General features: G+C 36.9%; 1 protein-coding gene across 1 annotated transcript; it reads right to left on the reverse strand.

The window, feature by feature from the left end:
- Positions 8,127-9,073, reverse strand: LOC102179497 (olfactory receptor 51A4). The gene is given in 2 exon segments (XM_005689824.2): positions 8,127-8,417; positions 8,420-9,073. Coding segments are annotated over 2 exon segments (945 nt in total).

An 11,882-nucleotide genomic window follows, 5' to 3' on the forward strand; every position in this document is an offset into this window, starting at 1 on the left:
ATCCTATTTATTCAGTTGGTGGAGTTAGTCATGTTATGCCGTGTAGATTTATAGTATACTTACTTGTAGGCAGATACAGGGGATACTCTTTGGAACAAATATGAGTAAAATATAGGTCAGCAATCAAATGTAGCCAGCCTGTCTTTGCTGCATAAATCATATCTACTTTTTCAAATATCATAATCTTATGACATAATTAGAAATGTGGAAATTAGAGAGAAATGAATTCTCAGTGGCTTTACACTTCTTGTTTAAAATCCTTGCAAGCCTCAAACCCCACTAATACACACACACTAAATTCTCACACTTTTGTCAATAAAGAAGTGCTTTACTAAAGTGCCTCTTAAACTTTAACGTGAAGATCAATCACCTGAAGATTTTGTTAAAATGAATATTTTGATTCAATATATTTTGAGTGGATCATAAGTTCCTGTACATTTAATAAACTCCTAGGTGATGATTTCATTAGTGGTCCAAGGACCACACTTTGAGAAATGCAACTTAATTTTCCTAGCACATGATTTTGGTAGATGGAAGAAACTCTGTCCATCATGTTGGATTTGCTTCTGAGTGATTAATTTTGTCTAAAGATAATAAGTAAATGTGATTGATGAAAATTGTCTATCTTCAATTAGGTTGACTAGCATTTCTATTGTATCAAAATCAATAGGCTAGTCTTACATTTTAAAATGTATTATTATTTTCCTTTTGAGTTATGCTATATTTATTCATTCTTCTATTTATCTATCCTTTTTTTAAAATCCTGGATTATTTTCAGGAATTTTTGTATGTCTGTTCTACCTTCCATTTTTATTATATTCTCAGTAATCTTAGTGTTCTAAGACCTGAATCCAAATTGAATATAGACGATGATATGGGATATCTTGTCCTGTCATTCAGTTTTGAAGGGATTCTTAAACATTTTGTCATTGATTTTTAGATTTACTATTTATTTTGAGAAAGTGATTAATTTTAACAGTGAATCAGCTATCTTCTACTCCTTACCTTTTAAGAATCTTCTAAAATCACGCTATTGCATTTTATTGATTTTTAAAAAACTTTTGTTGCAACAATATCTTTTTAGTTTATTCATATTGTAAATTATTTACATGTATATATATTTTTAAATTCTGATAATTATCTAAGAAAATTGAAAGGAGAAGAATTCAGGCCTGTATGTTTCAGAATCACACTGGGGAAGCTCATGCACAGACACATAGAAGCACATATACAGATACATTACACGTTTGATATATGGTATGTGTAGGATTTCAAATTACTAAGAAATAATAATGCATTCAATTATTATGTTTTGATTGTCTCAGCCTACCTGTAACCAACGTTTGTGGCTGGACTGGCTCTTGTGGTTCTTATTATGATTGCTAAATGTACTCAGCAATAGGAAACTTTGGAAAAAAATAAAAGTTTTAATATTTACAAGCCCTTGGAATTGCATAGTATACCTGGAGCCACACACTGAGGGCACTGGGAAGGAGGGAGGAGAGAGAGACACAGATCTGGAGTTCTGCTTTTATTGGGATTGGGGATTGGCCAACAACTTTTTACACTCACTTTTTATTGGTGAATTTAAACAGAGAGCACAGAAATTAAATTGCTGGAAAAGCAAAAAAAAAAAACAAAACAAGGACTCAAAATGGATAATTATGGAAATCAACCAAGATCTCTAAAACAGAGGAGCCAGATGGGGGGTAGGGAGATGGTAGGGGTTTGGCCTGGCTCTTTTTCTAGTTATGTGGCAAATGTGTCCTTCAAAGAAGGGACATCCTTCTTTGAAAATGTCTCTTGGCAATCAAAGATAAAAGTCAGGCACTGCCATTACATAAAGAAAAAACAACTGTCAGAGCTTACTCTACAGTTAAATTAACTGGGTTGATTGTACTCAGTTAAAATGTGTTACACAAGATCTTCTCATGGGGTCAATCATTTTTTCATAAACATGTAGTAAAGTGGCTAGAGTAAAGTAGGCATTTAACAAAGAGCATCTAAAGAAACTAATGCCACAAAATTAAATATGTGGCATTAAATACTCATGCTTTAAATGGGCACTCTAACAGGTGCTTATGAGAATCTCTGCAGTTTCTGGGTTCAACAATTTGCCAAACAGCTTGAGAGGTAAATTGGAAACTGAAGGAAAATATTTCCAACTGAAAATTAAGAACATCAGGGAAAAACTGAGCAACAGTCATACATAAATAGAAATAGCATGTGTGTGGGGCACAAAAGATAGAAAAAGGTGAAAGAACAATGCAAAGAAAATGTTTTGTAAATGTGTGCTAAAAAAATGGAGGCATTTATTTCTGTCTCTTGACATTGATGAACTCAAGATTCATAGGGCTCTCATATTTATGAAACTGTCCTTGGCCAAAATGACCAGAAGTGACTTCCATACATAAATAATACTGTGTCTTATGTGTTCTAAGATGCACTTTTTTTTCACATTTCAATATCTCTGAAAATGGCATGCGGGTTATAATCAATGTTATCTTTGATCTTTGATTTGATGCAACATGGCATTTACATATTGCACATTAGGATTGGATAGAAATTTAGAAATCAGCAGATTTCCAACTTACTTGAGGCCTTATGCTTAGGAGATCATTTCTATGGGATGATACTAAAGAAAGGGCCCCAGTACACTAAGATGTCCTTCTACTTTGAAAATTATGCTCAAGAGATGAATTCATGTAACTCCTATGCCATAAGGGTATATGCCCTATAATTCTCACCATTCTACATCTAGGAAATAATGGTATTTTTTGCCCCTTTAATTTTACACAGTGTACCATCCTTTGTGATATTGTTTCCATAAAATTCCCACAAATGGCAATGTTTAAAAGTAAAACAATGGCAACAGAAAAAGAAAACAATAATTAAAAAATTATTGTCTCCTAATAAGGATTATATGCATTCCAATATGATTTTGTTGCTTTTCACTTACAATAAAAATTATTTTTAAAATACATTTTAACTGAAATATTTTGATTTTTCAAAGGGTTCTACCAGTCTTCCACTGGGTCTTTTTCTGAGGGATTTCTGGATAGTAGATTATTCCTGGGTGATGGACAGTCTTTTTCTCCAGGCAGTGAGTAACCATGGGGGTTAATCATTCATGTTTGACTACTACATTCAGATTAGCATTTCCAGTCCTTGGAATTACTGATATTTTGCTGTAAAACTTATTTTTACTCTACACATGGAGATCACCAGATGGTCAACACTGAAATCAGATTGATTATATTATTTGTAGCCAAAGATGGAGAAGCTCTATACAGACACCAAAAACAAGACCAGGAGCTGACTGTGGCTCAGATCATGAACTCCTTATTACCAAATTCAGACTTAAATTGAAGAAAGTAGGGAAAACCGCTAGACCATTCAAGTATGACCTAAATCAAATCCCTTATGATTATACAGTGGAAGTGATAAATAGATTTAAGGGCCTAGATCTGATAGATAGAGTGCCTGATGAACTATGGATGGAGGTTCGTGACATTGTACAGGAGACAGGGATCAAGACCATCCCCATGGAAAAGAAATGCAAAAAAGCAAAATGGCTGTCTGGGGAGGCCTTACAAATAGCTGTGTAAAGAAGAGAAGCGAAAAGCAAAGGAGAAAAGGAATGATAAAAGCATCTGAATGCAGAGTTCCAAAGAATAGCAAGAAGAGATAAGAAAGCCTTCTTCAGCGATCAATGCAAAGAAATAGAGGAGAAGAACAGAATGGGAAAGACTAGAGATCTCTTCAAGAAAATGAGAGATACCAAGGGAACATTTCATGCAAAGATGGGCTCGATAAAGGACAGAAATGGTATGGACCTAACAGAAGCAGAAGATATTAAGAAGAGGTGGCAAGAATACACGGAAGAACTGTACAAAAAAGATCTTCACGACCTGGATAATCACAATGGTGTGATCACTCAGCTAGAGCCAGACATCCTGGAATGTGAAGTCAAGTGGGCCTTAGAAAGCATCACTATGAACAAAGCTAGTGGAGGTGATGGAATTCCACTTGAGCTATTTCAAATCCTGAAAGATGATGCTGTGAAAGTGCTGCACTCAATATGCCAGCAAATTTGGAAAACTCAGCTGAAGGGTTAATGCGGCCACAATAGGGAAAGTGGAGATGTGCTGCTTGCAAACAGGATGTTCTGCCAAGGAGACAGACACAGCCTTGAGATTAAAGGTCTCTTGCAAATAAGGGAACATCCCCTTCTTGTGATAAGGGCTCTGGACAGACTCTGCAGTAAGCCGGAATTTCACTCCCTTTTGCTATACGATAACATTTATGCACATGTGCTGTACTGAACAAGTTTGGTCATACAGTCTGGAATTCTGCCCAGGGGGGCTATAGAAAAATAAACCGTGAGCTTGCTTGCTTGCACAGTTATTATTTTTCCTCTGGCCAGAGTGTGTCTGTCTCTTGTATGTCTTATATCTTGTTCTATGTCATTTCACTCATAATCTCCAGAAATCTCCTACACTCAGCAGTGGCCACAGTACTGGAAAAGGTCAGTTTTCATTCCAATCCCAAAGAAAATCAGTGCCAGAGAATGCTCAAACTACTGCACAATTGCACTCATCTCACATGCTAGTAAAGTAATGCTCACAATTCTCCAAGCCAGGCTTCAGCAATACATAAACCATGAACTTCCTGATGTTCAAGCTGGTTTTAGAAAAGGCAGAGGAACCAGAGACCAAATTGCCAACATCTGCTGGATCGTAAAAAAAGCAAGAGAGTTCCAGAAAAACATCTATCTGCTTTATTGACTATGTCAAAGACTTTGACTGTGTGGATCACAATAAACTGTGGAAAATTCTGAAAGAGATGGGAATACCAGACCACCTGACCTGCCTCATGAGAAACCTGTATGCAGGTCAAGAAGCAACAGTTAGAACTGGACATGGAACAACAGACTGGTTCCAAATAGGAAAAGGAGTACGTCAAGGCTGTATATTGTCACCCTGTTTATTTATCTTATATGCAGAGTACATCATGAGAAATGCTGGGCTGGAAGAAGCACAAGCTGGAATCAAGATTGCCGGGAGATATATCAATAACCTCAGATATGCAGATGACACCACCGTTATGGCAGAAAGTGAGGAATAACTAATGAGTCTTTTGATGAAAGTGAAAGAGGGGAGCGAAAAAGTTGGCTTAAAGCTCAACATTCAGAAAATGACGACCATGGCATGGACATGGGTTTGAGTGGACTCCAGGAGTTGATGATGGACAGGAAGGCCTGGTGTAATGTGATTCATGAGGTTGCAAAGAGTCAGACATGACTGAGCGACTGAACTGAATTGAGCATTGAAACATACATTACCACATGTAGAATAGATAGTAGGTGGAAATTAATTGTATGATGCAGGGAGCTCAAACCTGTGCTGTGTGACAACTTAGAGGGTTGGGATGATGTGAGGTGGGAGGCAGTTCAAGTGGGAGAGGACATATGTATACCTATGAGTGATTCATGGTGATGTATGGCAGAAACCAACACAATATTGTAAACTGATTGTCCTCCAATTAAACATAAATAAATAAATAAATAAATTGATGTGGTTTGTGGTGAGGACTTAGGTCAATGAATTGAAATTTTAAAAAAAGCTAGAAATTTATTCTACAATCTACAAAGATCATATTAGGAAGGGAAGTTGAACTATTTGTCACACATAAAATGTAAGACAGTAAATTCCTTCCTAGCCTCATATAATTTTTCTGTACTTTCAAAATCTTTGAGCATGTGTGATATGCTTATTTTTGAAATACAGACTTAAGGAAGTTATATTCCATCTGAATGGAGTATTGAAGAACTCTTCTGTAATTTCATTTACCTAAAACATAGTCTTATGTGAAAATAATAATATTATTTGTTAATAATTATTTACTGGAGATCTACTCTGTGTCAGAAATATCCTAGATATTAGGCAAACAGACAAAAAAAAAATAGGCATGCTTTCTCCTTTCAATGATAGCACACTCTTTTTCAGTTCTGTTCTGTCTCTCAGTGGTGTCCGACTCTTTGCAACCCCATGAATCGCAGCACGCCAGGCCTCCCTGTCCATCACCAACTCCCGGAGTTCACTCAGACTTATGGCCATCTAGTCGGTGATGCCATCCAGCCATGTCATCCTCTGTCGTCCCCTTTTCCTCCTGCCCCCAATCCCTCCCACCATCAGAGTCTTTTCCAATGAGTCAACTCTTCGCATGAGGTGGCCAAAGTACTGGAGTTTCAGCTTTAGCATCATTCCTTCCCAAGCTTTCCTGGTGGCTCAGATGGTTAAGCATCTGCCTGCAATGCGGGAGACCCGGGTTCAATCCCTGGTTGGGGAAGATCTCCTGGAGAAGGAAATGGCAACCCACTCCAGTATTCTTTCCTGGAGAATCCCACGGATGGAGGAACATGGTAGACTACAGTCCATGGGGTCACAAAGAGTCGGACACGACAGCGAGCTTCACTTCGCTTCCAAAGAACACCCAGGGCTGATCTCCTTTAGAATGGATTGGTTGGATCTCCTTGCAGTCCAAGGGACTCTCAAGAGTCTTCTCCAACACCACAGTTCAAAAGCATCAATTCTTCAGCACTCAGCTTTCTTCACAGTCCAACTCTCATATCCACACATGACTACTGGAAAAACCATAGCATTGACTAGATGGACCTTTGTTGGCAAGTAATATCTCTGCTTTTGAATATGCTATCTAGGTTGATCATAACTTTCCTTCCAAGGAGTCAGTGTCTTTTAATTTCATGGCTGCAGTCACCATTTGCAGTGATGTTGGAGCCCCCCCCAAAAAAATGTCTGACACTGTTGCCATTGTTTCCCCATCTATTTGCCATGAAGTGATGGGACCAGATGCCATAATCTTCGTTTTCTGAATGTTGAGCTTTAAGCCAACCTATTAAATAGAAAAAAAAAAATCAAAGAAATAAACTATGTATTTAATTACCTGATGTGAAGAGTTGACACATTGGAAAAAGACCCTGATGGTAGGAAAGAGTGAAGGAAAAAGGAGAAGGGGAAGCAGAGGATGAGATGGATAGATAGTATCACTAACTCAATGAACATGATTCTGAGCAAACTCCAGAAGAAAGTGGAGGAACGAGGAACCTGGTGTGCTGCAGTCAATAGGGTTGCACAGGGTCACACACAACTTAGCTAATTAACAACAAAAATATATTTAATTACAAATCATAATAGCAAGTATAATATAATAATAAAGAATAATAAGCAATAAAAGAGGTTAAAAAGAGGAATCCATGATTTGAACTGAGGGTTTAAGGTAATCTATAATAAAGTTAAGCTGAAACTTCTAAAAATTGAATAGAGATAGTAAAACTAAAGCCAACAGCATCCTAAGGGAAGGGTTAAGATCTGAAAATTTATAAAAAACAGAAAAATTGGCAAATTCAACAAATTGTGAGAAGACCAATGTGACTAGAATTTCATTATTTGACAATACTGGAGAGTTAGAGAGGGTAAAGAACATGTATCAACTTACAGTAGGTACTTTATTTCTTTAATTCTATTCCCAAAGAAGTAATAGTTTTTATTTAAAATAAAAAATACATCATTAAATTTGTCTTTTTTAAAAGATTACCATTATCTTGCATAGAGAATCAGTTAGAAAGTAGCAAAAAGTAGATATTTAAAAACTAAACAGGTTACTGGTGTATTTCACTAAAGAAGTGCTGGTGACATACTAAGATGATTAATAGAGATGGTGAAGAGATGTAATTAAAATATAGGTTATGTTTAGAACCAAAAGAATATAGTATAGATGAACTGAATGTGAAGATGAGGAATTCATTTTTGTTACAAGGATAGGAGCTACCATTTGTCTGTCTTGATTGGAATTCGGCTCTTTTATAAAAGATAATATCACCAGGCATCATTTTCTTTTTTGTTAATTTGGATGGAAACCCCCTCAAAATACACACCATTTCCTATTTTATGCCCATGGACAGTAATCAGTTTGAATGAAATCTGATGATAATAACAAAAATATATTGATGATTATTTGAGACAAACATTAGGGTTTCTCAAACACATCTTTAATCTTTTATGCAAAACATTCCACCATATATTGCCTATTATCTATGACTGTTATTAATATATTTGTTTCTGACATAATTTTGCTACAACTTTTACTCTAATCTGCCTGGTTTTCACACAGTACACTATGGGATTCATCAGTGGAGGCACAAGTAAAAGAATATTTGCCATAAGGACATTGAAGAGGGGAGAGACATGCTGGACAAAACGATGAACAATGGCAAGGTTGATGATGGGCAGATAGAAGATGATCACTGCACAGATGTGTGAAACACAAGTGTTGAGGGCCTTGAGCTGTTCCTTTTGGGATGCAATTCCAAGCACAGTCTTGAGGATTAGGATGTTTAAGACACAGCAATGAGCATAAAGTCTACCATAAGGCAGAGTGCTCCAAAAAAACCATAAATGACATCAATCTGGTTGTCAGAGCAGGCCAGCTTCATGACATCCTGGTGGAGACAGTAGGAATGTGACAGTTGGCGTTTCTCACAATATTTCAACATTCTCAAAGTGAAGGGAAAGGGAAGAACCAGGAGGAAGCTCTTGAAAAAGCATACAATTCCAATTTGGGCTACTCTGAGAGTTGTAAGAATGGAGCTGTATCTCAGAGGGTTGTGGATGGCTAGGAAGCGATCAAATGACATGATCAGGAGCACTGAGGATTCCAGCGCTGTGAATCCATGGATGAAGAATTGCTGAGCAAAGCAGGCATTTGCAGAGATTTCAGAAGCTTTAAATAAGAAGATCCTCAACATAGTGGGAAGAGAGGAAAAGGATAGGCCCATGTCAGACAAAGTCAACATGGAAAGGAAACAGTACATGGGCTCATGCAAGGATGGTTCTGTCTTAATGATGAAAAGGATGGTGCAGTTTCCCAGAAGAGCAATAAGATACATGCTGGATATTGGAATAGAGATCCAGATGTGTGCATATTCCAGCCCCGGCATCCCAACCAAGATGAAGGTGGTGACTTCAGCATGTGATATGTTGATAATGGACATGATAAATTTAGAGGGCTCTGCAATGATACATAGAGTCTTGAGTAAAAAAAAAAATGAATATCTGGAAATTTAGTTGAAAAAATGCAACTCTTAAGTTCTGACTGTTTAGCTATCTTTTGATAGAACAAAGCATTTATGTGACTATCATATTGTGAGAAGTGGTGTCCACTTTAGAATAGAATCTACCTGTATCACAGATTAACAAAATTACTTCTGGGCAAGTTTTTCCTAAATAGAGAAACTAGAAATATATTTTGAATTCATATGAAAACTTGGTTTCTTTTTCCATGTGAAATATTAGTAAACCTTAGTCAATTAATCTAGAAGCCTCTACAATTTCTTTCTTTCACATTCTAGATGAGATGTTGGGCAGAATATGTGATTTCATGAAGGCAAAGGAGTCTCACAACTTAATTTCTATGTACTTCTTGGAACTCCCAAAGAAATATGGTCTTCTCGAAACAAAACTACCCTTAGTTCCATCCCTTGCTATCTGAAGATTTTTTGTTAAATACCCTTTTAAAAAACCCCATGGTTTTCAAATCATTTATATATTTGAAAGAGCAGTTACTACAGATTACTGACAAATTACATCTCATTTTCTCCTGGCCCGGAATGTGTGATCAATTGTATCATGTTCACAGGAGAACAACAATCTGAAGAGCTCAGTATCATGATTTAGGAGAATTTGAATTCTGTTGAAGACTGATATCTTAAAAACTATTTACATAGTTTCTGAAATGAATGATTTTCCTGGATATATGACATTTGGAGATGTATTCTGCTCTATACAAAGTTCTAAATGGTTGATTTCCAAAGAAGAGAAGTAAAGTGAACACAAAGTAGATAAAGATAATCTGAGAGTTTACCAGAGAATGTGATATTTTGCAGAGGACTCTTGAGAGCAGCTGAAGGATTCTAGCATAAAATCTCAGAAGCCATTTGTCTCTTACCAAAGCCTCCTTCTTATATATGAGGATTTGCCTCTTCTTTCCAAGTCACCTCCTCTAGAGGCACTGAGTTCTCTGGGGATTTCGGCTAAGCTGGATCTATTCTGAGACTAAAAATAATCATGTACAGACGTGGTAAATCCACAGAGATGGTTAACAGTAAAGCAAGTAAATGAGGATCTAGACTTTGCTGCTGCTGCTGCTGCGAAGTCGCTTCAGTCGTGTCCTACTCTGTGTGACCCCATAGACGGCAGCCCACCAGGCTCCCCCATCCCTGGGATTCTCCAGGCAAGAACACTGGAGTGGGTTGCCATTTCCTTCTCCAGTGCATAAAAGTGAAAAGTGAAAGTGAAGTCGCTCAGTCGTGTCCAACTCTTAATGACCCCATGGACTGCAGCCTACCAGGCTCCTCCATCCATGGGATTTTTCAGGCAAGAGTACTGGAGTGGGTTGCCATTGACTTCTCGGTCTAGACTTTGAGCTAGGGTTTATTTCAGTTGGTAGGTCCTTTATAACTGAGCATGATAGAGGTATGGTAAATCTTAAATAAAGTCTCCTGATATTTCTGTTGGGTGTTCGACTCAGATATTGCTTCTCTGCCATGGACAATGTCAAAGCAGAGATGCTATGAGATGAACCTTGGCATTCATGGAAGTGATGTGAAACAAACATCCTATGACATATATTTTAGCCTAGCCTTTACTCTTGAACTCTAGATCCATGATTCTAAATGTTCCTGAACACTGTTAACTAAATATCCCTTAAAATCAACTTATTTAAATTAGATGTAATCTCTCCCTTTCCAAATTTGTCCTTTATGTAGGGCATATTAATCTTTTATACTTAATATGTCACAAGTTCAAAATCTGAGCCCTTTAAACTCTTCTCTCCCACATTTTGCACTTAGTATTAGCCAAAATTTAAATTAAGAATCTAAATTGTTCCATTTATTGAGTTTCATTCATTGTTGGATAATGATTTTGAATCTTTTGAACAATGATAAGTATTATCTTTATTTTATTGATCAAGAAAATATTTCTCAAGGAGTTCAAGTAGTCTGTCCAAGGTCATATCAGGGTTGTACATTAGAGGTAAGGTAGGAGCTGAGGTCTGATTCTTGACAACTGAACATATATTAAGCAATTGGAATGGTCAATATGTAAGAAGTTAGGGATTGAATGGTTGTCTGGAATTTCATACTATTTTCAGCATCCTAAATTGCCTACTAGTTAATTTTGGGGACTAATATAGAACATGTGATGTTATCTTTGTTGTACTTTTGCAAGGAAACAAAATGGTAGTTTGAGGATCTTAAGGAAAATGCTCCTGAAATTATATCTATACTCGCTTCCATTAATACATAGCTTTTGGATAAGAGCAAATATTGAATTGACCAAAAAGAGGAAGCACAACAAAATATAACCATAATTTTCTGGAATAAGTTCTTTCTAAATTTTATCATAATAATTTTATTTTACCAATGTCCTATTGTTTTCATCCCCTCAAAAGAAATCCTCTTGGCCAGATAGTCAAGAATTTTCTAACTTCCACTCTTTCTTTATCTCTGAATGTTCTCTGGGTCCTTCTTATATAAGAGATAGAAGGATTAATTTTGGTTCCTTGTAATTAGTGTGTGCATATGTATGTGTGTATGTGTGTGTGTGTGTGTATAATAATTGTGATGATGGTTGTATGCATTTATTTACTTTTTGTCCAGCTTTGGAGACTGATCCCATTTGTCCCAAGTGAAGTCGCTCAGTCATGTGTGACTCTTTGTGACCCCATGGACACCAGGCTCCTCCGTCCATGGGATTTTCTAGGCAAGAGTACTGGAGTAGGTTGTCATTTCCTTCTCCAGG

This window comes from Capra hircus, chromosome 15, assembly GCF_001704415.2.
Source record: "Capra hircus breed San Clemente chromosome 15, ASM170441v1, whole genome shotgun sequence".
Taxonomy (NCBI): domain Eukaryota; kingdom Metazoa; phylum Chordata; class Mammalia; order Artiodactyla; family Bovidae; genus Capra; species Capra hircus.